Genomic DNA, 22,307 nt, shown 5'->3' with positions numbered 1-22,307 from the left:
TCTTTTTTCCTTCCTATGGCAGCTTGTCTTCTTTTCCTAAAGGGCATAGGACTCTGTTATGCCACTGCTTTTTCTGTGAATATCCCCTTAGTCAATAAAATGGAGAATATTTTAAGATTTATTGAACAAAACTTTATGCTTTAGTCGTTGTGTGAAAGGTATTCTTTTATATATAGTATTATTAACAAATCCTTGACTTTAACATAGGTGACAGCTGTCCCTGTTGCCATAGCATCAGGTTTTAAAAAATTAACTTCGTGTTGGAAGGGCCTACTGAGTCTATTGGGTACCCAGAGGGGTTTATGATACTGCTATTGTATACAGATGAATATTTAAATGATGATAAACTTGTATTTTTCAATATGTGCAAAAAAGTAAACAGAAAAATGTTTAAAATATTAATAATTAATCATTAAACATTAATCAAGTAGAATGAACTGTTTTACTGATTTTTTTTTGCTCCCACATAACTATTCTGAATTACAATATAGTCATTATCTTTGATGTTACATTTCATATTAGCTCCAAGTTTTGTTTACTTAAATTTCTTTGGATATCTTTTTTGTACATCAGTTTCATGACATTCCTGAAATTTTGATATTATTTCATTATCATTCTCTTTCAAATAATTTCTGAAATTTCTTCCTTGATCTCAGTAAATCATTATGAAGTTTCTACTTATACCTGTATCTTTTGCTTATATTCCTTGCATTAATATTTTTATTGCATTAAGGTCTGCAAAATTGTATCTTTTTAAAAAAATTTATAGTTTCTTTAAATAAAAGTATTTATTAAGTGCTTACTACGTTACAAACACTGGGGAAACACTAAGAATACAAATACAAAAGCAAAGACAATCATTGCCTTCAAGGAATTTATATTCTAGTAGGTAGACTACACATATATGGGAGATGGCCAAGTGGGGCATTTTGGTTTGGTTAGTGATAACTTGAGTGGAGCCATAGGGGAATTCATTGATAACACCCTTCTGAGGAGCAATGACAGAGGTGATCTCATAACGGCTTTAGAACTGGAAAGCTTGGGATGAGAGGGCACGGTTATGTGAGATAGGAGGTACAAGTAGTCCAACTTGGCAATTGGTGAGGAAATGGTTTGGGGGCTAAGGGAATCAGGGTTGGAACCAGGATTAGATGTAATGGGTGACCGAAGCAACCACCCATTAAGATAGTGAAGCCCCAGTTAGCAAGCATTTATTAAGTACCTACTACATGCCAGGCACTGTGCTAAAGTGCTGGACATACAGAGAAAGGTAAAACATAAAGAAAGCCCTTGTTCTCAGGAGTTTGGTCTAATTAGCAAGCTATTTTTGCAAAGGTAGTAGTTGGTGCTGATAATATGTATATTCTCAATGTTCTCACTTAGAAGACATTATCTTTCAGCTCTAGATTATCTAAGTTTTAGTTCTATCTTCCCTTTAGTTAGATTTGTCCAGCTTTGAAACACATTAACATCTGGTATGTTTTTTTTTAATTCAGCTACTCCTTCATGAATTTAGATAATGCCATTTCAAGTCAACAATTTAACTGTCTGTGTGCCAGGCACAGTGCTAAGCTCTGGGTATAAAAATTAAGACAAAAATATCCTTGCTTTCAGGGAGCTCACAGTCTAGTGGGGGTGGGGTGGGAGGGAACAAAGCTAAGCTTTACAAATAATATTTCCTTCGACAATAATATGAGGGAAATAACACGCAAAAAGATACACTAACAACACATAAAATCCAATTATATATTGAGACTATCTTCGAATTATTTGTGTATATATTGCATATATGTATAACGATTATTTCCAGTTTATATCAATTTATTACTATAAATTGGAGCTCTCACATTGATACCTATGCACACATATATACATACCTAGATAAATTGGAGATAATTTCAATCTACATACACACATGATAGATTGGAGAGAATGTCAGGGGAAGACGGTATATGCGCCACTTAGTGCATTGATATTCATATTGATCAATGATTTCTTGGAAACATTACGTCGTAGTTTCATAGTTGCACTTTCTTGGTATTGCGAAACTCTATTTTTGCTTTGTCTGATAGAATCGCGGCAACTGCGGCTCAGTTGGATTCACGTGATAATCCAAATTTTGTTTCAGGGTAGGGGAGGAGACTGCAGTCCTAGACGAGGCAGCGAGTGCAACGCCGCCCCGGACCTACAGGTGGCGCAACGGTTTCCCCTGCCCTCTCGGCTGCCGTTGCTTAAACCGGGCGCTCAGCTGGCAAGAAGCGGAGCGAGCTGTCGATATGGCAGGCGAACTCGAGAGTTCCAAGCCCCTCAGCGGCCTGCTGAGCGGTCTGGCCCAAAGCACCTTCCATGGACATCCTGGTATCACAGAGGAACTGCTGCGGACCCAGCTTTACCCGGAGGTACCTCCTGAGGAATTCCGCCCCTTCCTGCAGAAGATGCGGGGGCTCTTGAAGGTACCGGCTTCCGTAGAGCGCCCGCCGCGCCCCGCCCCTCTCGGGCTCCTCCCTCGGTCCCGGAAGCCGGGAGAGCGAGGCTGATGGCTGAGCGCGTGAGGAGAAACCCTCCGCGCCGCCCCGCGCTTCCCCTGGACGTGTTGCGCGACGCTGACCTCCGACCCTGGTCTCCTCCGCGGTCCTCTCAGCGGGGCCTGCACACAGAGAGGTCTTTGCTCTCCTATCACTTCCGATTCCAGGGGGCGCCCTATCTGCTGTCTTTGAACACTAATACCTTATTCCCTCCCTTATTTTATTTTAATTTTTTCAGTGAACGAACGTTCCCTTTCGTCACTAACGTTTAGCTCAGTTCCCGGCAATTAGTAGGCAATTAATAAATGCTTGCTGATGGACACCCAGTTAAAAAGACAATGCCCATGTAACGACTCTCCAGAGTTAAGCAAAGCAACTCCTCTAGGTGAATCCTTCCCTCCGCAGCTGCTAGGACGCTCCTCCGCTGACCTTTAACCTCTGGGATGGCGACATCCCGGTCCTTGCCACTCCCTTCCCCAGCCCCTGGGAATGGCCCTTGGCAGGATGGGGCGGACCTTGCTCTTCCTATTTCCCAAGTTCCCCCTTTTCCCCATTCCCTCACCTAGGTCAAGCAGAGATCAGCCCAGGGTAGACCAAACGAATGAGATTTTCGACAGAGATTAGTTTGGAGGCAGTTAGATGGCAAGGTAGATAGAGCACCAGGCCTGGGGTCAGGAAGACTCATTGTCCCGAGTTCAAATGTGGCCTCAGACACTAGCAGTGTGACTTTGGGCAAGTCACTTAACCCCAAATGCCCTGCCTTCCCCGCTCCAAAAAAAGACCCCCCCCCCCAAAAAAAAAAAAAAAAGATTAAGTTTGGCTGCTGTTAGACGGCATAGTAGATGGAGCACCAGGCCTGGAGGCAGTTCTGAGTTCAAATGTGTCCCTTCTGACCTACTAGCTGTGTGATCCTGGGCAAGTCATTTAACCTAGTTTGCCTCATTTCCTCATCTGTAAAATGAGCTGGAGAAAGAAATGACAAACCCTTCCAGTGTCTGCCAAGAAAATCCCAGATGGGGTCACAGAGAGTCAGACATCACTGAGAAACAAACAACAAAATAACAGCAACAAAAGTTTAGGGAGCAGATTTCATCCAAGGGGCAAAGAGTAGATGACAGAATTTGCCAGATATGAGTATTTATCCCAGGAATTGGTGGGTATCCTACAAGCAGTAGATGAACACCTGAAAATACCCGCTGTGACACCACTTATTTGGTGTGTGTTGAGGTAGTCTAGTGTCCAGGAGTTCTTGGTCATTTGGGGCAGGATTCATAGATCCGTTTGGCATTCTAGGGAATCCTGTGAACCTCTTCTCAGAATATTTTTAAATAAAAGTAAAATGAACAGGATTGGAAAGGAAACCAAATTGTATTGAAATATAATTTTCAGAATATTAGCATTTATAGTGTGCCAGGCCCTGTGCTAAAGGCTGAGGATCCAGAGAAAGGCAAAAATAGTCACAGCCCCCAAGAAGTTTACTTTCAAATGGGGGAGAGAACATGTGATTAAGTAGGTGTATACACGCGTGCAGAGGAGATGGAATAAGGTACCAGCACCTGGGGGTGGGTGTGGGGGCAGTGAGATTTGATCTGAGTATTGAAGGAAGCCAAGAGAGTCATTTTTACAAGCCTTGAGACTCTGGATGAAATTAGAGACTGGATAAGAAAAAAGTCAGGGAATCTATTATTGAAATGTGTTTACTCTTGGATGAGACCTCATTGAACCTCAATTTGCACTAGCTAGTTGTATACTTGAAAAAGGCAATTCAGTATCTTTGAAAAAGTGACTGTGTTACCTTTGTACCCTTATACCCTTGTATGGAATATCTATACCAGAATTTTGCTTGAGTTTGAACTGGTAGCATGTTCTTTGTATCTCTCTTTCTTTCTTTCTCTCTCTACTATTCTCCCAGGCACCCTGGCTTGAATTCTTAGAGTAATCTCCTTCTCTCCATCACTTTCTATCAGACAGCAAACTATGATGGAAAGAATGTAGAAGTTGGAATTGGGAGACCTGACTCTGCTTCTTGTCATTCAGTTATTTTCAGTTGGGTCTGACCCTTCATGATCCTGTTTTAGAGATATTGGAGTGACTTTCCATTTCCTTCTCCATCTCGTTTTGCAGATGAGAAAACTGAAGCAAGCAGGGTTCAGTGACTTGCTCAGGGTTATACAGCTAGGAAGTGTCTGAGGACAGATTTGAACTCAGGACAATGAGTATTCCTGACTCTGGGCCTGGCATTCTGTGCACTATGGTGCCATCTAGCTCTCCTGGCTCTGCTACCTAATAGCTGTTTGGCCTTATACTTGTCACTTAACCTCTAATTTCCTCTTTGGTAAAATGGGGTTAATGATTATATCACCTTTCTCAACTTTGTCTCATGGCAGCTAGGGTTGATATGAGGAAAGTACTTTGTATACCTTAAAATATTATATAAACATAAATTATTATCAGTTAAGTTGTCTATTTTCTATCTTTGAAAGTTCTTACATTTGTCCCATCTTCTACATTCTCACCAACCCCACTTTCCTATTTATTTCTCACCTGGCCTACTGTTTGGGAACCTAACTGATCTTGTGCTTTTATTCAATTCCACCTCCAGTCATTCTACAGGGAGCAAAATTTAGTGAGTACAGTGTTTAACTTGAAAGTCAGAAAGGCCCAGATCCAAATCTGTATTGTGCTATTTCTTAGCTATGTGACCACACATGTATCTTAAAGATGCTTTTATAAATGCCGTCTATTATTGTCCTATCCACTGTGCCCATATTAACCTTCTTCAAGTGCAGTGCTGGCTGTCATCTTTTGTGATGAACTTGCAGAGTACTGTATTACATATATGTTATATTTTTGAGGTAGAATAAACTTTAATTGCATTTAATTTTTAATTTAATTTAACTTTAATTGCAAACTGGTAGAAAGCAGAGGGCAGAGGAAGAGGAGACATACTGTTGACATCCATATTGTACTTTCTAGCTCATGATTTGATACAGAGAAAAATGTAAGTTGAGCTAGCAAGGTAGTAAGATTTCCAGATTTCCCAGTAGAAAGTAACATCATAAGATTTTTTCATTTTCTAGTAGAGTGATGATGATGGTGAGAATGTAGAGGAGGAAATCAGATGTAAGAGATGTTCAGAAAAAGAAGTGATACAACTTAACAACTGATAATACTTTACATTTACATAGTATTTTAAGGTTTACACAGCATTTTTCCCCACAGCAATCCTGTGGCTATTGTGGAATAAGGTTGAAATCAGGAAAATAAAATCAAGAGTGAGTGCAAATATGTTAAAATGAGATTTATCCTGAAATTGGGGGGAAAGGGTAATAGGATTGGGGTGGGGTTAATATAGAAGATTCCCTTTTTTGACATTGATGGAATCTTGAAGGGCCAAGTTATGTCTGGGGAACTGGAACTTAGAAGTGAAATTATGTCCAGTCTTGGACTTGACAGTACAGAACAGTAGGTAGAGTCCTTAACTTGGAGTCAGGAAGACCTGCCTCTGACATTAACTAGTTTTGTGATCATGGACAGTCATTTAACTTCTCTAACATCAGTTTCTTCCTCTGTATATAGAGTGGTTATCAGGCTCAGGTGATATCTGTATATAAAACACTTTAATGTTTTACTTTAATCTTTAAAGTGCTTAGTAAATACCAGCTATTACTAATGTAATTAACAGTAAATAAAAAATTTAATATTAACGAAGACCTGTGATTTTGTAATCCTTCTTCAAATTAGCAGATAGCCTATAAAAATTGCTGTGGCTGAAATTGCTTACCCAGTGACTGATCAACTTGGTGATAAGCATTTAACTAGGTAGCCAGCAGACTTCAGTTCTGGCAAAGGAGCCATGCTTCAGGCCTTTCTAGCTTGGTTGGAGCTGCTCACCTGAGTTTGTGCTTTACTGGCAAAGCCTTTTAGGAGCCAGGGTAACCTCTATTACACAAGGAAACACTAGATCTTAGGGGATAATAGTGACAGCTCACTTGTATATTCCAGTGACTTCCCTATTTCAATAATTTCCTATTTATCTACAAAAAAAAACCCAGTGCATTTTTCCTGTAGCTTTAAAGTACAGGCATTGTCTTTATTTTACAGATGAGTAAATTCTAAAGGTTAAAATGCCACATACTTAGCATCAGTGCCAAGACTGGAGCCAGGTCTTCTGAATACAGATCAAATGACCTTCCCATTATACCATCTAGCCTTCTCATTACCTTACCTTGTTTTATTATGTCTGAATGTATACATTCTGTTCTCTCTCATGAAAAAGCCCCAGAAAATGCATTCTTATGATCTTATTTATGACAAAAGGAAGGGAGTAGTTATCATTAACTGGGCACCCAGATGGTGGCAGTAGCAAAAGTGGGTGATATAATTAGGACTTGAGGGCTGTAGATTTAGCCCAACATGGGTATCCAAGATAGATCAGAGATTGAAGAATATTGGGGGTCAGGGTTCTACAAGTTGGGATTTGTTGATCAGGAAATGGTTAAGGAAAGAAGTTTCTGGGTTCAAAGGCAGAGGCCCTTCAGACTGGTTCCAAGTAGAGTAGCCAACTGGTGCCACAGGAAATGACATGGTCAAGTGGAATCCAAGGCAAGGGCTTGATTTTGACACCCCTTTCAGTGATTTCCCATCTGTCAAGTTAAACCTAAACTCTAACCTTGCATTCAAGATCATTTATTTATGATTTGGTTCCAACTTATTTTTGCATATTTCTCTCATATTGTTCATCTTGACATACCGTGTTTCCCCGATAATAAGACCTATCCCGAAAATAAGCCCTCCCCTTACTGTGTAAGATTCCTCTAAAATAAGCCCTTCCCCGAAAATAAGCCCTATTGAGATTGCTACTGTAGTGAAGGTGATCCCATGTGCTACACGCTACATTACGGTACCCCTTGTATGCCCCCCCCCCCCCCAAACGCACGCCGCGCTCCGAGCTGCATCCAATCAGAGCTGCAGCAGTGAGCGCATCATCCTGTTCTTCCCCAGTGATTTGCTTATTGAATAAAGGTACAATTTTTTTTGTTCACATTTACCTGTTTATTAAAATTGCTGTCAATGTTCATTAAAATAAGCCCTCCCCTGAAAATAAGCCCTCTGGTGTTTTTCTGTCCAAAAAAATTAATAAGACAGTGTCTTATTATCGGGGAAACACGGTAGCAACAAACCCTATATTCTAGCCAAATTGGATTACTCATCATTCCAGAAACATGTCCTCTGTTTTCCTTTGTCCACTTTGTGTTCTATCTGCCTGTAGTACTGTCTTTTCTGACACTGCCTAGAGAGCTTCATACTACCTTTAAGGTGTAATTTAAGTATCACCATTTCCATGAAACCTTTGTTCCTCTCCAACAGAAGTAATTTCTTACTTTTTTGAGCTCCTGTAATATGGCATTTACAGTCTGTCTTTTATCACAGTTGCTTGTGTTTATCTTATTTCCTCCATTAGACTTCAAGCGCTTTGAGGGTAGGGATTTGTATCTTCCATAAGGTCATTCACTGGTTAGCCCAGTGTTTTACATATAATAGGCACTGTTGAATGAATGAAAGTAAATATTGTTATATAACAAGTATCCTCCAAAATGCTAACTTGCAAGTTCAGAAATTCTTTATTAGGGCCTCTAGGTGGATAGAACAGTGGATAGAATCTGGAGTCAGGAAGACTGCTGGTGGGCCAAATTTGGCCTCAGATACTTGCTAGCTGTGACCCTGGGCAAGTCACTTAATCCTGTTTGTCTCAGTTTCCTCATTTTTTAAATGAGCTGGAAAAGGAAACAGCAAACCACTTCAATATCTTTGTCAAGAAAACCCCAAATGGGGTCACAGAGAGTCGGAAATGATTGAACAACAGCAACAAATTCTTTATTGGGATGGCTAGTAGAAAATAAATACAAGTAATAGAAATACAAGTTTAATACCAGGTTGAAGACATACTAACTTGCCTTTCCCAAAAATCTTTCAGGAGGAAGGGAACATAGTAATGGTGGATCAAATCTCATATTGTAGTGTGGTGTAATTGAAAGAGCTTTAGTTTCAAAGTCAGTGAACATGAGTGAGTAAAAATTGCAGCTCTATTCTTTATTTACTACCTCGGTGATTTGGGGTAAATACCTTCATTCTTCTGGGCCATAGTTTCTTTCTCTGTAAGATGAGGAAGGTTGGCCATCATAGGATCATGGATTTAGAGCAGAAAGAAATCCCAGGGTGTCACCTAATCCAGTCTTCTCATTTTAATCAATAAACATTATTAACCACCTACTGTGTGCTTGGTACTGTGTTAAGTGCTGGAGATTCAAAAAGAAGCAAAAGACAGTTCCTGCCCTCAGTGAGCATACGGTCTAATGGAGGGGACAACAGGCAAACAAATGTATTTAAAGCAAGCTATATAGAAGATAAATAGGAAATGATTGACAGAAAGAAGACACTGGAATTAAGAGGGAGTAGGGAAGGCTTCCTGTAGAAGGTGGGATTTTGTGACTTGAGGTCAGTGGGCAAAGGAGAGGAGGGAGAGCATTCCAGGCAGAAGGGATCAACCAGAGAGAATACCCAGTGCCTAGGGATGGACTGATTTGTTTGAGGAACAACCAGGAGGCCAGCCTCACTGGATCTAAGAGTTTGTGTAGGGGAGCAAGGTATAAGAAGACCAGAAAAGTGGGAGGGAGCTAAATTATGAAGGACTTTGAATGCCAAACAGCATTTTGTACTTGATCCTATAGTCAACAGGAAATCATTTGAATTTATAGAGTGGGAATTTGTGACATAATTAATTATGGACCTGCTCTTTAGGAAAATTACTTTAGTGGCTGGAGGATGGATTGGAGTAGGGAGAGACTCAAGGCAGGGAGACCCATCAGCAGGCGATTGCAGTAATCAAGGTGTAAGGTGATGAGGGCTTGCATCCAGGGGTGGCAGTGTCAGAGGAGAGGAGAGTGTTTGAGAGATGTTGCAAAGGTGAAATTGATGGGCATTGGCATCAGTTTGGATATGGAGACTGAGAGAGAGTGATGAGTCCAGGATAACTGCTAAGTTGTGAGCCTGAGGGGACTGGTGCTATCCTCTACAGCAGCAGGAAAGGTAGGAGGTGGGAGACTTTAGGGGGAAAGATAATGAGTTCTGTTTTGTAAATATTAGGTTAAGATGTCTATTGGACATTCAGTTTAAGATGTCTGAAAGGCAGTTGTAGATGTGAGATTGGATGTCTGCTGAGAGATGGGGGCAGAAGAGGTAGACTTGAGAATCATCAGCATAGAGATGGTGATTAAATCTATGGGAGCTGATGAGATAGATCAAGCAAAGTAGTATAGAGGGAGAAGACAGGAGGACCCAATAGAACCCTGAGGGACACCTTAGGTTAGAGGATGTGATCTGGAGGAAGATCCAGCAGGTAGGAGGAAAACCAGGAGAGCTTGGTGTCTGTAAAACCTAGAGAGAAGATTATCTAGGAAGAGAGAGTGATCAATAGCATGAAAGTCTGCAGAAAAGTCAAAGAGAATGAGGACTGAGAAAAGGCCATTGGATTTGGCAGCTAACAGACCATTAGTATGCTCCTTGAGGGCAGGAACTGTCTTTTGCTTCTTTTTGAATCTCCAGCACTTAGTACAGTACCTAGCACATTACATAGAGAGCAGTTTCAGTGGAATGATAAGGCCAGATTGTAAGAGAGTGAAAGCAGAGAGATTAGAGGCACCTATTGTAAATGGACTTTTGGAGCAGTTTAACCAAAAGTGGCAGAAGAGATATTTTATAGATGAGGTAGCTTAGGAGCTTAAATTACTTGCCCAGTCACATAAGTCATAAGCATCAGGGGAATTATTTGGAACCAGGTTCTCTGTCCAGAGCCAGTGTTCTTTGTGTGCCATACTGCCTGCAGGGTGCCTTCCACCTCTAAAGTAATGGAATCTCAGAATCTCAGCATTGTAAGGGATCCAGAGGCCTTGAACAAGATTTCCCTTTATAACATGTATGACAAGTGGTCATCCAGCATTTCCTTGAAGACCTTTTCAAGGTCTAAATGAACTTAATAATAATTCACATTTATCTAGACCCTTACAGTTTATAAAGCACTAAAAAAATTATCATAGCTGTATATATCTATATCTATATCTATATATATATATCTTATATTTTAATGAGGAGGAAACTGACCCTCAGAGGGTTAAAGGACTACCCAAGTCACAAAGGCTAGTAAATAGTACAGATCAGAGGATAAACCACAAACTTTCGTACTATTTCCCTTATGCTGGCTTTGTTGTCTTCATGTTACTGCCTTTACTATAACAGAAGCAAATCAGTTTGACCTGAGAATATTAAGGCAAGCACAGGGGGAAAGTTGGTCCATAGAAGAGTTTAACTGCTGAAAAGCATGAGCTCATATATAGTGTAGGGGCTCAGGATAGTGTGCAAACACTTTTTTTTTTCAGTGTTTGGGTAATTGGTAGCACCCCCTGGTATACTCCAGAGCTGGCTATCCCTAGGCAGGGATCAGATAGCTTTATTTCTGTTTTGGGTGTGCATTCTGGTAAGATGTTTGAGCTAATGTTTGGATTTTTGTCATTGCTGAGACTTTGTGGATTGATGCTAGGGTGCTACTGAGAACTGAAAGAACTACTGGAAGTTACCTTTCCAGAGGAAATGCTGCATTATCATAGAAGTAGAAATGTTTAAAATGGAAGGGATCTTAAAAGCCATCAAAACTAGCCTCCTCATTTTACATTTGAGGAGACAGAGTTATAAGGAGAGGTTAAGTGACTTGCCTGGGGTCACACCTGTAAATGTCTGAAGTAGGGACTTGATCTCAGAGCTTTCTGATTCCAGGTCTGGTACTGTATTCATTATAATATGCTGCTAATTGAGATATTTCTGAGACTATCAATAAAATAATTAAGATGTGTTATTATTAGTTCCAACTTATTAAAATCAGTATTCTTCTGGTGATATATGGTTACAAGTCATGGAACTTGACTTGTAACCTATGGTCTCCTAAGAAATTAAGCTGAAGACCAATCAAAGGGCAATGGAAAGGCACATGGCAGAAATAATTAAGTTTCAGTCAAGTGGGGTTGGAAGTTAAATTGAGGGGACTGAGAAGTGAGATGTGATGAAGTGGAGGCAGTGATTGTCAAGCTTTTTCTCAGACTTTGGCAGTGAAAGAGGATTAATATAGGATGGTAGCTTTAGAATATAGCTTATGTGCTAATATCTGTTGATAAAAAAGAGAGAGATACATTATCTGAAGATCCTAATATGATCCTTCAAATTAAACCAGGTTGGTGATTTCAATGCAAAAAAGGGAAATAGGTAAGAAAGGACAAAAGAATGTTGAAAAATATGGTTCAGGAGTAAGGAATAAGAGAGGCCAAAGACAGGAATATCATGCCTGCACATCATGAATCTTTTTTTGAGAAAAAAGTCAGAAGGCACTAGACATGGCAAGCACTGGATAATTTCAAAAAATGAAACTGATAATATTTTAATGGACAGGAAATTATACCTCATTGATATGAGTCATTGCTGAATTAGTTATCCATATATACTTAGAACAACTTATTAGAGCAAAGATCAAAATTAATGTAAAGATAGAAGAAAGAGTAAAAATAAAAAAAAAAGATATGGTAGACAATTAAAACAGCTCCAACTGACCTGTTTAAAGATGCTATTATTGCTCAAAGGGAAAAAGATAATACAAGTAACTGTAAAGAGGTCCTATATTATCAGAGTAATGAATAAAAAAAAAACTGAATTGAGAATGAGGGATGTTCATTACTGATATTTTTTTTGTCGTTATTAATTTGTTCTTTTACTTTGCGTTTACAAGATTCAGTTCCCCAGTTCTTTGAGTTTCAAATTTTCTCTCCCTCCCTCTCCTTTCCCACCCTCCCATGGTGGCATACAATCAGGTATAGGATCTGCAGATACTTTCACATTAGACATTGGTCAGGTTGTAACAGATGGAATGAACAATGGGAAAGAGGAAACCAAACCAAACAAAAAAGAAGAGAGCAGGTAATTTGCTTCAATCTGCATTCAAACTCTGTTCTTTCTGGTTCTTTCTCTGAATGTAGATATCTCTCTCCATCATGAGTCTTTTGGAGTTTACTTATAGCCCTGCATTTGAGAAGAGTCCAGTTGGTCATCATACATACGTTGTGTCTGTAATTGTGTACAAATTTTTCCTGGTTCTGCTTTTCTCGCTCAGCATTAGTTTGTATAAGCCTCTCCAGGTAGATATGAAGTCCATCTGCTCTTCGTTTCTTATGATGCAATAGTATTCCATTACATTCATATACCATAACTTGTTTAGTCATTCCCCAATTGATGGGCATCCCCTTAATTTCCAATTCTTTGCCGCCACAAAAAGAGCTGTTATAAATATTTTTGTACATATGGGTCTTCCTTCTGCTTCTGTGATCTCTTTGGTATACAACCCTAGAAGTGGTATTACTGGGTCAAAGGATATGAAATTACTTATAGCCCTTTGGGCATAGTTCCAGATTGCTCTCCAGAATGGTTGGATCAGTTCACAACTCCACCAGCAACGTATTAGTGTTATAATTTTTCCACATCCTCTCCAGCATTTATCATTTTCCTGTTTTGTCATCTTAGCCAATCTGACTGGTGAGATGTGGTACCTCAGAGTTGTTTTGATTTGCATTTCTCTAATCAGTAGTGATTTAGAGAATTTTTTTTTATGCTTATAGATAGCTTTAATTTCTTCCTTTGAAAACTGTCCATATCCTTTGACCATTTATCAATTGGGGAATGATTGTATTCTTATAGATTTGACTCAATTCTCTATATATTTTAGAAATGAGGCCTTTATCAGAGACATTGGTTGTAAAAATTCTTTCCCAACTTCCCTCTTAATCTTGGTTACATTGGCTTTGTTTGTACAGAAGCTTTTCAGTTTCATATAATCAAATTTATCCATTTTGCATTTTATAATGCTCTCTAATTCTTGTTTGGTCATGAAATCTTCCCCTCTCCATAAATCTGACAGGTAAACTATTCCTTGCTTTCCCAGATTGCTTACAGTATCATCCTTTATACCTAGATCACACACCCATTTAGACTTAATTTTGGTAAATGGTGTTAGATAATTGTCTATGCCCAGTTTCTGCCATACTATATTCCAGTTTTCCCAGCAGTTTTTGTCAAATAGTGAGTTTTTATCCCAAAAAACTGGGGTCTTTGGGTTTATCAAAGAATAGATTATTATAGTCATTGACTGCTGAGTCTCCTGTACCCAATCTATTCCATTGATCCACTGCCCTATTCCTCAGCCAGTACCAAGTAGTTTTGATGACTGCTGCTTTATAATACAGATTAAAATCTGGTATAGCTAGTCCACCTTCCCTAGCATTTCTCTTCATTAATTCCCTTGATATTCTGGACCTTTTGTTCTTCCAAATGAATTTTGTTACTATTTTTTCTAGGTCTATAAAGTAATTCTTTGGTAAATTGATTGGTATGGCACTAAATATATAATTTAGTTTAGGTAAAATGGTCATTTTTATTATATTAGCTTGACCCAGCCATGAGCAATTGATGTTTTTCCCATTTGTTAGATCTGACTTTTTTTGTGTGAAAAGTGTTTTGTAGTTGTGTTCATATAGGTCCTGGGTTTGTTTTGGCAGGTAGATGCCCAAATATTTTATAATGTCTACAGTAACTTTAAATGGGATTTCTCTTTCTATCTCTTGCTGTTGGATTTCATTAGAAATATACAGGAATGCTGAGGATTTATGTGGGTTTATTTTATATCCTGCAACTTTGCCAAATTTATTTATTGTCTCAAGTAGTTTTTTTACTTGATTCTCTAGGATTTTCTAAGCATATCATCATATCATTTGCAAAGAGTGATAACTTGGTCTCTTCTTTGCCTAATTTGATTCCTTTGATTTCTTTTTCTTCTCTAATTGCTACTGCTAACATTTCTAGTACCAGATTGAATAAGTTGGGTGATAGTAGACATCCTTGTTTCACTCCTGATTTTATTGGAAATGCTTCTAGCTTCTCCCCATTACATATAATACTTGCTGATGGCTTTAAATAGATGCTACTTATTATTTTAAGGAAGGCTCCATTTATTCCTATACTTTATAGTGTTTTTAATAGGAATGGATGTTGTACTTTGTAAAAAGCCTTTTTTGCATCTATTGAGATAATCATGTGGTTTCTGCTAGTTTTATTGTTAAATCAATTATACTGATGGTTTTCCTAATATTAAATGTCCTTGCATTCCTGTAATAAGTCCTAGCTGATCGAAGTGTATTATTCTTGTGATAATTTGCTGTAGTCTTTTTGCTAATATTTTATTTAAAATTTTTGCATTTATATTCATGAGGGAAATTGGTCTATAATTTTCTTTTTCAGTTTTATCTCTTCCTGATTTAGGTATCAGTACCATGTTTGTGTCATAAAAAGAATTTGGTAGGACTCCTTCTTCATTAATTTTCCCAAATAGTTTGTAGAGTATTGGAATCAATTGTTCTTTAAATGTTTGATAGAGTTCGCTAGTAGATCCCCCTGGCCCTGGAGATTTTTTCCTAGGAAGTTCACTGATGGCTTGTCCAATTTCTTTTTCTGAGATGGGGTTATTTAAGTAATTTACTTCCTCTTCAGTTAATCTGGGCAGCTTATATTTTTGTAAATATTTATCCATTTCACTAAGATTGTCAAATTTATGTGCATATAATTTGTCAAAATAATTCCTAATTATTGTTTTAATTTCCTCTTCATTGGAGGTAGATTCACCCTTTTCATTTTTGATACTCATAATTTGGTTTTCTTCTTTTTTTATCATATTGGCTAAGTGTCTATCAATTTTATTGTTTTTTTCATAAAACCAGCTCTTAGTTTTATTTATTTTCTATTTATTTATTATTCAATAGTTTTTCTTAACTTCAATTTTATTAATCTCTCCTCTGGTTTTCATTATTTCTAATTTAGTATTTAACTGGGGATTTTCAGTTTGTTCTTTTTTTAGCTTTTTCAACTGCATGCCCAATTCATTGACCTCTCTTTTCTCTAATTTATTTGTGTATGCACTCAGGGATATAAAACTTCTCCTAAGAACTGCTTTTGCTGCATCCCACAAATTTTGGTATGTTGTCTCATTATTGTCATTCTCTTGAATGAAATTAATGATTGTTTCTATGATTTCTGGTTTGACCCACTCATTCTTTAGGATTAAATTGTTTAGTTTCCAATTAATTTTTAGTCTGTCTTTCCATGGCCCTTTATTGCATATGATTTTTATTGCATCATGATCTGAGAATGATGCATTTAATATTTCTGCCTTTCTACACTGAATTGTGAAGTTTTTATGTCCTAGTACATGGTCAATTTTTGTGTATGTGCCATGTACCACTGAGAAGAAGGCATATTCCTTTTTATTCCCATTCAGTTTTCTCCAGAAATCTATCATAACTACCCTCTCTAAAATTCTATTCACCTCGTTAACTTCTTTATGTTTATTTTGAGGTTGGATTTATCAAGTTCAGAGAGGGGGAGATTAAGGTCCCCCACTAGTATAGTTTTGCTCTCTATTTCTTCCTCTAATTCCCTTTCCTTCTCCTCTAGGAATTTGGATGCTGTACTACTTGGTGCACATATGTTAAGTAATGATATTGCTTCATTCTTGATGGTGCCTTTTAGCAGGATATAGTTTCCTTCCTTATCTCTTTTAATTAGATCAATTTTTGCTTTTGCTTTATCTGAGATAAGGATTGCTACCCCTGCTTTTTTTTACTCTAGCTGGGGCATGATATATTTTACTCCAGCCTTTTGCCTTTACCCTATGTGTATCCCTCTGTTTCAGAAGCGTTTTTTGTAAACAGCATATTGTAGGATTATGGTTTTTCTCCTCATTGCCTTTTTGAGCCTCTTTTGGCATCTGAGTTAGTCTCTTTTTTAAGGTGTTATTTTCTTCAGTCACGTTGTTGACTGTCATTTCATAATTTTCTTACATCATTCTCATTTCTCTTCCCAAATTTTTCCTCCACTTCTCTTATTTGATTTTCAAAATTCTTTTTAAGCTCCTCTATGGCCTGTAACCACCTCATATTTTTCTTGGAAGCTTTTGGTGCAGAAGTTCTGACTTCATTGTCTTCCTCCTGTTCCATGCTTTGATCCTTTTTGTCCCCAATAAGAGTCTAATGTTCAGTTCCTCTGTTTACTTTGCTTCCCTTGTTTACTCATGTTGCCACTCAATTACTTGACTTTTGGGCTTTTTCCCACAGTAGGACTCTGCCACCAGACAGGGGAGCTTTGTCCCAAGCACTGAGGTTTTCTCAGCTGCCGAAGGTATTAGTTGGGTGCCCTCTCTGAAGCCTTCACATGCTCTGGCAAGCTGGCCACACACCTCAGGACCTCCACCCTAGACTGCAATCCAGATCCAAGCAGATTAAAGCAAGAGCGATTACCCCTCAGACTGGTTGCTTGCTCCCCCTACCATCTGCAAGCCAGGAGCTGAAGCTGCCACATGGCAGCGGCTGCTTCTCCCTCCAGGGGATAAAGGCCAACTGCACTCCCAACTACTGGATCCCAAAGTCCACACTGCACTGACCTCTCACTTTATTCTTAGCATCTGTGGGTTGACAATTCTGGAAACCACCACAACTGCTGGTCATCTGAAGTCCCTCCAGCCGGGGCTTGTCAGGCCCGCCCTGGGGCTAAAACCTCCAGCTTGGGCAGGGCTGGGCTAGGCTCCCAGAGTGCAGCGCTGGCTGCTCCCTGCCAGCCTGCTGGGCCATCCTCTGCAGGAGGTTAGCTTCTCTGTGTTATTTTGTGTGTTCTGTAGCTCCAAAGTTTGTTCAGAGTTAGTTTTTACATGAATTGGAGGTGGTGGGAGCTAGAGCCCAGCAAAAGCCCTGTTTCTACTCTGCCATCTTCAGGATTATGGTTTTTAATTCATTCTGCTATCCATCTCCAGTTTATGGGGGAGTTCATTCCATTCACATTCACAGTTATGATTACTATCTGTCTCTTTCCCTCCATCCTATTCCCTCCCCTGTTTATGCTTATATTTTTCTCCCCTTCTCCCTTCTCCTCCTTAAGAGTTTTCCTTTTGACCACCACCTCCCTCAGTATGCCCTTATCATCCCCCCTCCCTTTTTCTCCCCTTCCCCCTTACTTCTTCCCTCCTTTCTAACCATCCCCCCCTTTCGTAACCCTTTTCCCCTCCTACTGCCTGTAGGATATTTTTATACTTAATGTAGTATGTTATTCCTTCTTCGCACCAAGAGTGACAGGAACAAATCTCATGCAAAGCTCCTCTCCCTCTCCTCTTTCCCTCTATTATGATATGTTTTGTGTCTCTTCTCCATAGAGTCCTATGCTTAAGTGGTTGTGTTATTCCCTCCTTACACCAGAACCAATGAGGGGAAAGCTCATATAATACTCATCTCCCTCCCTTCTTTCCCTCTGCTATATTGTTTTTATGCCTCTTTGTGTGGCATAATTTACCCTTTTCCACTTCAAATTCCTCTTCTTCCATTGCAGTCCCTTTGTAGCCCTTAATAAGGTTTTTTAAAATTGTCATTTTGTGTAATTTATGCTTATACCTTCTACTTGTCTATAAACAGTTTGCTCTTATTAAATAACAGTGTGTGTGTGTGTGTATGTATGTTTTCCTTGTTTACCTATGTCTCTCTTGCATCTTGTAATTGGAGGTTGAATTTTCCATTGAGCTCTGGCTTTTTCATCAGGAAGGTCTGGAAATCTGTTATATCATTGAATGACCATCTCCTTGCCTGGAAGAATGTGTTCAGTTTCGCTGGGTAGGTAATTCTTGGTTGTAACCCGAGCTCTTTTGCCTTGCAAAAAATTGTATTCCACTTCCTCCGATCGTTCAGTGTAGAGGCTGCCAAATCCTGTGCGATCCTCACTGTGGTTCCGCGATATTTGAATTGTTTCTTTCTGGCTGCTTGCAGTATTTTCTCCTTTACCTGGTAGTTCTGGAATTTGGCTACAACATTTTGAGGACTTTTAAATTTGGGATCTCTTTCAGGAGGTGAATGGTGGATTCTCTTGATTACTGTTTTATCTTCTGGTTCTAGTGTCTCAGGGAAGTTTTCTTTGATGAGCTCTTAGAAGATGTTGTCCAGGCTCATTTTTTCATCATGATTTTCTGGTAGGCCTATGATTCTCAGATTATTTCTCCTGGATCTGTTTTCCAGGTCAGTTCTTTTTCCATTGAGATATTTTGCCTCTTTTTCTTATTTTTCATTCTTGATGTTTTGTTTGACTAATTCTTGGTTCCTCATAGAGTTATTTGCTTCAATTTGGTTGATTCTAGTTTTTAGTGAATTATTTTCCTTGGTTAGTTTTTGGAGCTCCTTTTCCATATCACACATTTTTCTTTTTAAGGAGCTGTTTTTTTCATTGTAATGTTTTTCTAATTGTGCGATTTTGACTTTAAAAGAATTATTCATTTTATGTTTTATCTCTCTAATTTGGTTTTCAAAGTTCCTTTTGAACTCATCTAAGAATGCTTTCTGTGCTTGAGACCAGTTCCCTGTTGAAGCTTCAGCTGTGGGTGTGGAGTCAACACTGTCTCCCTCTGAATTTGGTTCCTCCCTCTCATTATAGTAGGACTCCAGAGTCTTTGTCTTTGCAGTCTGCTTTCTACCCATTTTGAGGCAGGGTCCTAGCCATGCCCTTCCTCTAGGGTTCCCAAGCTTTTATTGTTTAAGGTTTTGCCCTGAGCCAATAATTACTATGTTTTCAGGGTCAGAGGTGGGGGGATTGGAGCAGCCGGGGTTCACTTTGCTATCCCAGTCCCTGGAGTTCCAGATAGGGACTTTTAAAATTTCTGGGCTGTGGATTGGTAGTCCCAATCCTGCATTTGTTTCTTACCCTGCTCTGTCTAGTCTTAGCCTTTTGTTGATAGGCCTGGCAATGGCCCTTGTGGTTGGTGGGTCAACTTGCCGCCATGTTGATCAGGCTTCGTCGGGGCCTCTGCACGCCCCGGCGTCCCAGCCTCTGTCTGCACGGCGCAGCGTTGGCATCCAGGCCTCTGTCTGCCCATTACTGATATTCTTATGCATTAAGAGAAAGCAAAGGAGGTGCTCAGCGCATAGGGTGGATTTATGGGAGCAAATTTATGGGAGGATATGTACAAGCATAGGATGGGCAGGCATAGATGGGTTGTGATTTGCATCATTGGAAGGACCATTCACATGAATGAGATCTCTATATTTCTATATTGAATATATGAGTATTGATGCCATAAAAAAGGGAAATGGATAGAGGGGAAGGGGGAAGAGGAAAGGGAAAGGAACAAAGCATTTATATAGTGTCTGCTATGTTCCTGGCACTGTGCTGAGCCCTTCTTACAAATATCTCATTTAATCCTCAAAACAACCCTGTGACATTAGGTGCTATTATTCCCTTTTTACAGTTGGGGAAACTGAGGCAAATAGGTGATTTGCCCAGGGTCTCAGGATTAATAAATGTGTGAGGCTAAATTTGAACTCAGGTCACAGGAAAGTTTAGTAGATGTGAATCACTTGCTGAAGTTTAGAAATCAAAAGAGCCTAAAAACACCTTCCTTAATGAACACTTGACTTCCCCAAGTGAAGAGATGTGGTAGTCAATGGCAACATGAGTTTTGACTATACCTCCTTTGTAAAATCTTATGGGGAATAATGAGCAACATCACTTTATATACTAGCAAGAAGTAGGAGAGTGAAAAACCATTTTTTTTTTTAAGCAATCAGGGTTAAGTAACTTGCTCAAGGTTACACGGCCAGTTATTTCTGGGTGTGGTGCTGAGTGTCTGAGCCCGGGATTCGATCTCCAGGTCGTCCCAACACTGGAGCCGGTGCTCTTACTCGCTGTGCTACCTGGCCGCCCCGAAAAACCATTTTAAGCAAGTCCTGAGACCAAACTAAGAAAAATCATCTCAAAGGAAATTTCAGCATGAAACTGGAAGGAATAAGACAAACAAACGAAAGATGGAAAATACCTGCAAAGATTTTGTAACAAACTCTTAATCATCAAGGACAGTAAAGCTGCCATATTTGGATTCTAACATAAAGTCCTGGTCTTGCTTATAGAAGAAGTAGAAATGAATTAAAGATGGTACTAAATATAGGAAAAGCAGCTGATCCAAATTGATTGGAGGTCTATATTAAAGGCAACACAGATTTGAGCTTGTTATTTCCAAGATATCTGAGGCTGAGGTAGAAGACAATAACAGCAAAGAGGAAATCTCAGATTTTATCATTACCAGGAAAAGATAACTGAGGGAATATTAATAGCAATCAATCAACTAATTAACAAGACGTTATACTAGGTGTTGGAGATACAAGAATAAAATGAGAAGGTAAAAATGAAATAGTTCTTTCTCTTAAAGCACTTATATTCTATCCGGGGAATGAATCAGTATATAGCTATGTAAGAATATACAGAATGAATACAAAATAAATGCAAGGTAGTTAGAGAGGGAAGGTTGTAGTAATTGAGATCAGGATCCCTGGTAGGGAGATCAGGAAAGATTTTATGTAAAAGGTGGTATTGGGTTAAGACTTAAAAGAAGTGATTCATTGAAATCGATGTTATAAAGCAGTACTTTTCAAGCATTCGGGATAGCCAGTGCAAAGGAACATAGATGGAAGATGGCATGTGGTATGTTAGAAACAGAGGTAGGGGCAGCTAGATGGTGCAGTGAACAGAACACTGGCCCTGGAGTCAGGTGGACCTGAGTTCAAATTTGGCCTCAGACACTTAACACAAAATTAGCTGTGTGACCTTGGGCAATTGCCCTACCTTTCCCTCTCCAAAAAGAAAAAAAATAAAATATAATAAGAAACAGAGAGGTCAATTTGGTTGAATCACAGAGTATGAGGAGAGGAGTAATGTGCAATGTGACTGGAAACATAGATTATAGCTATATAAAGGATTTTAATTTGTTTAATTTATATGAAGGACTTTAAATGCCCAACACAGTTTTCATTTTATCTTTGAAGCAACAGAGAGCTAGTGGAATTGACTATGTAGGGGAATGATTTAAAGGAAGATAATTTTGGCAGCTCTGTGGAAGATGGATTGGAGTGAAGAGATTTGAGGCAGGGAGAATTAATGAGGCTGTTGCAAAAATCTAGATAAGAGGGTCTGAGCTAAGATAATGAGAAGGGATGAGCTAAGGCATGAGAAGGGGAATGAATATAAGAGATGTTGGAGATAGAAATGGCAAAATTTGGCATTGAGGGGTAAATGAGAGGCTTGGAAGAATGGTGGTACCTTCAACAGAAATAGTAAAGTTTGGAAAATGGGTGGGTTTGAGAGGAAAGATGAGTTCTGATTTGGATACACTGAGATGACATTCAAGTTGAAATGTCCAATAGGCATATGATGATGTGGGACTAGAGCTCAGCACAAAGATAGGCTAGGCAGAAAGAATTATGAGTCATCTGCATAGATGTGATAATTAAACTCATGGAAGCTGATGAAGTCTATAAGTGAGAGTCTAGAGAAAGAAGAGAAGAGGGTCCAAGAGAGCCTTGGGGGTACATTCAAGTAAGAGAGCATGATATGGATGAGCTCTCAAAGGAGACCAAGGAGTGGACAAATAGGTAGGGGAACCAGGAAAGACTAGTGTCATGAAAACCCAGAAAAGAGAGGATCCAGGAATGGGGGGTGGCCAACAGTGTCAAATGCTAGAGAGGAATCAAGAGAGATGAAGAGAAAAGAGAGGTATGAGATGTTTAAGGAACATAATCTCCTTGAGGGCATTTCATTTTTGTCCTGTATCCCCAGTGGCAC

At 39.2% G+C, this 22,307-nt stretch overlaps 1 protein-coding gene across 2 annotated transcripts in view; it reads left to right on the top strand.

Moving 5' to 3' along the window:
* The first annotated feature begins 2,130 nt into the window (after positions 1-2,130).
* The window catches only part of COMMD1 (copper metabolism domain containing 1), a 274,646-nt gene continuing 254,469 nt past the window's right edge, over positions 2,131-22,307 (top strand). Inside the window, exon 1 of one of the 2 annotated variants that reach the window (XM_069069020.1) lies at positions 2,131-2,453. In XM_069069020.1, the coding sequence (XP_068925121.1) occupies positions 2,277-2,453 (177 nt within the window). In that variant the 5' untranslated portion in view covers positions 2,131-2,276. Of the gene's footprint in view, positions 2,454-2,510; positions 2,662-22,307 lie in introns of those variants that run through there. The other variant, XM_069069022.1, reaches the window with a different exon arrangement.

The sequence above is a fragment of the Petaurus breviceps genome, unplaced genomic scaffold (genome assembly GCF_028583685.1).
Source record: "Petaurus breviceps papuanus isolate PSGF00001 unplaced genomic scaffold, PetGlider_PUasm1.0 90775, whole genome shotgun sequence".
Classification (NCBI taxonomy): Eukaryota; Metazoa; Chordata; class Mammalia; order Diprotodontia; family Petauridae; genus Petaurus; species Petaurus breviceps.
This window is presented reverse-complemented; position numbering and strand designations above follow the sequence as displayed.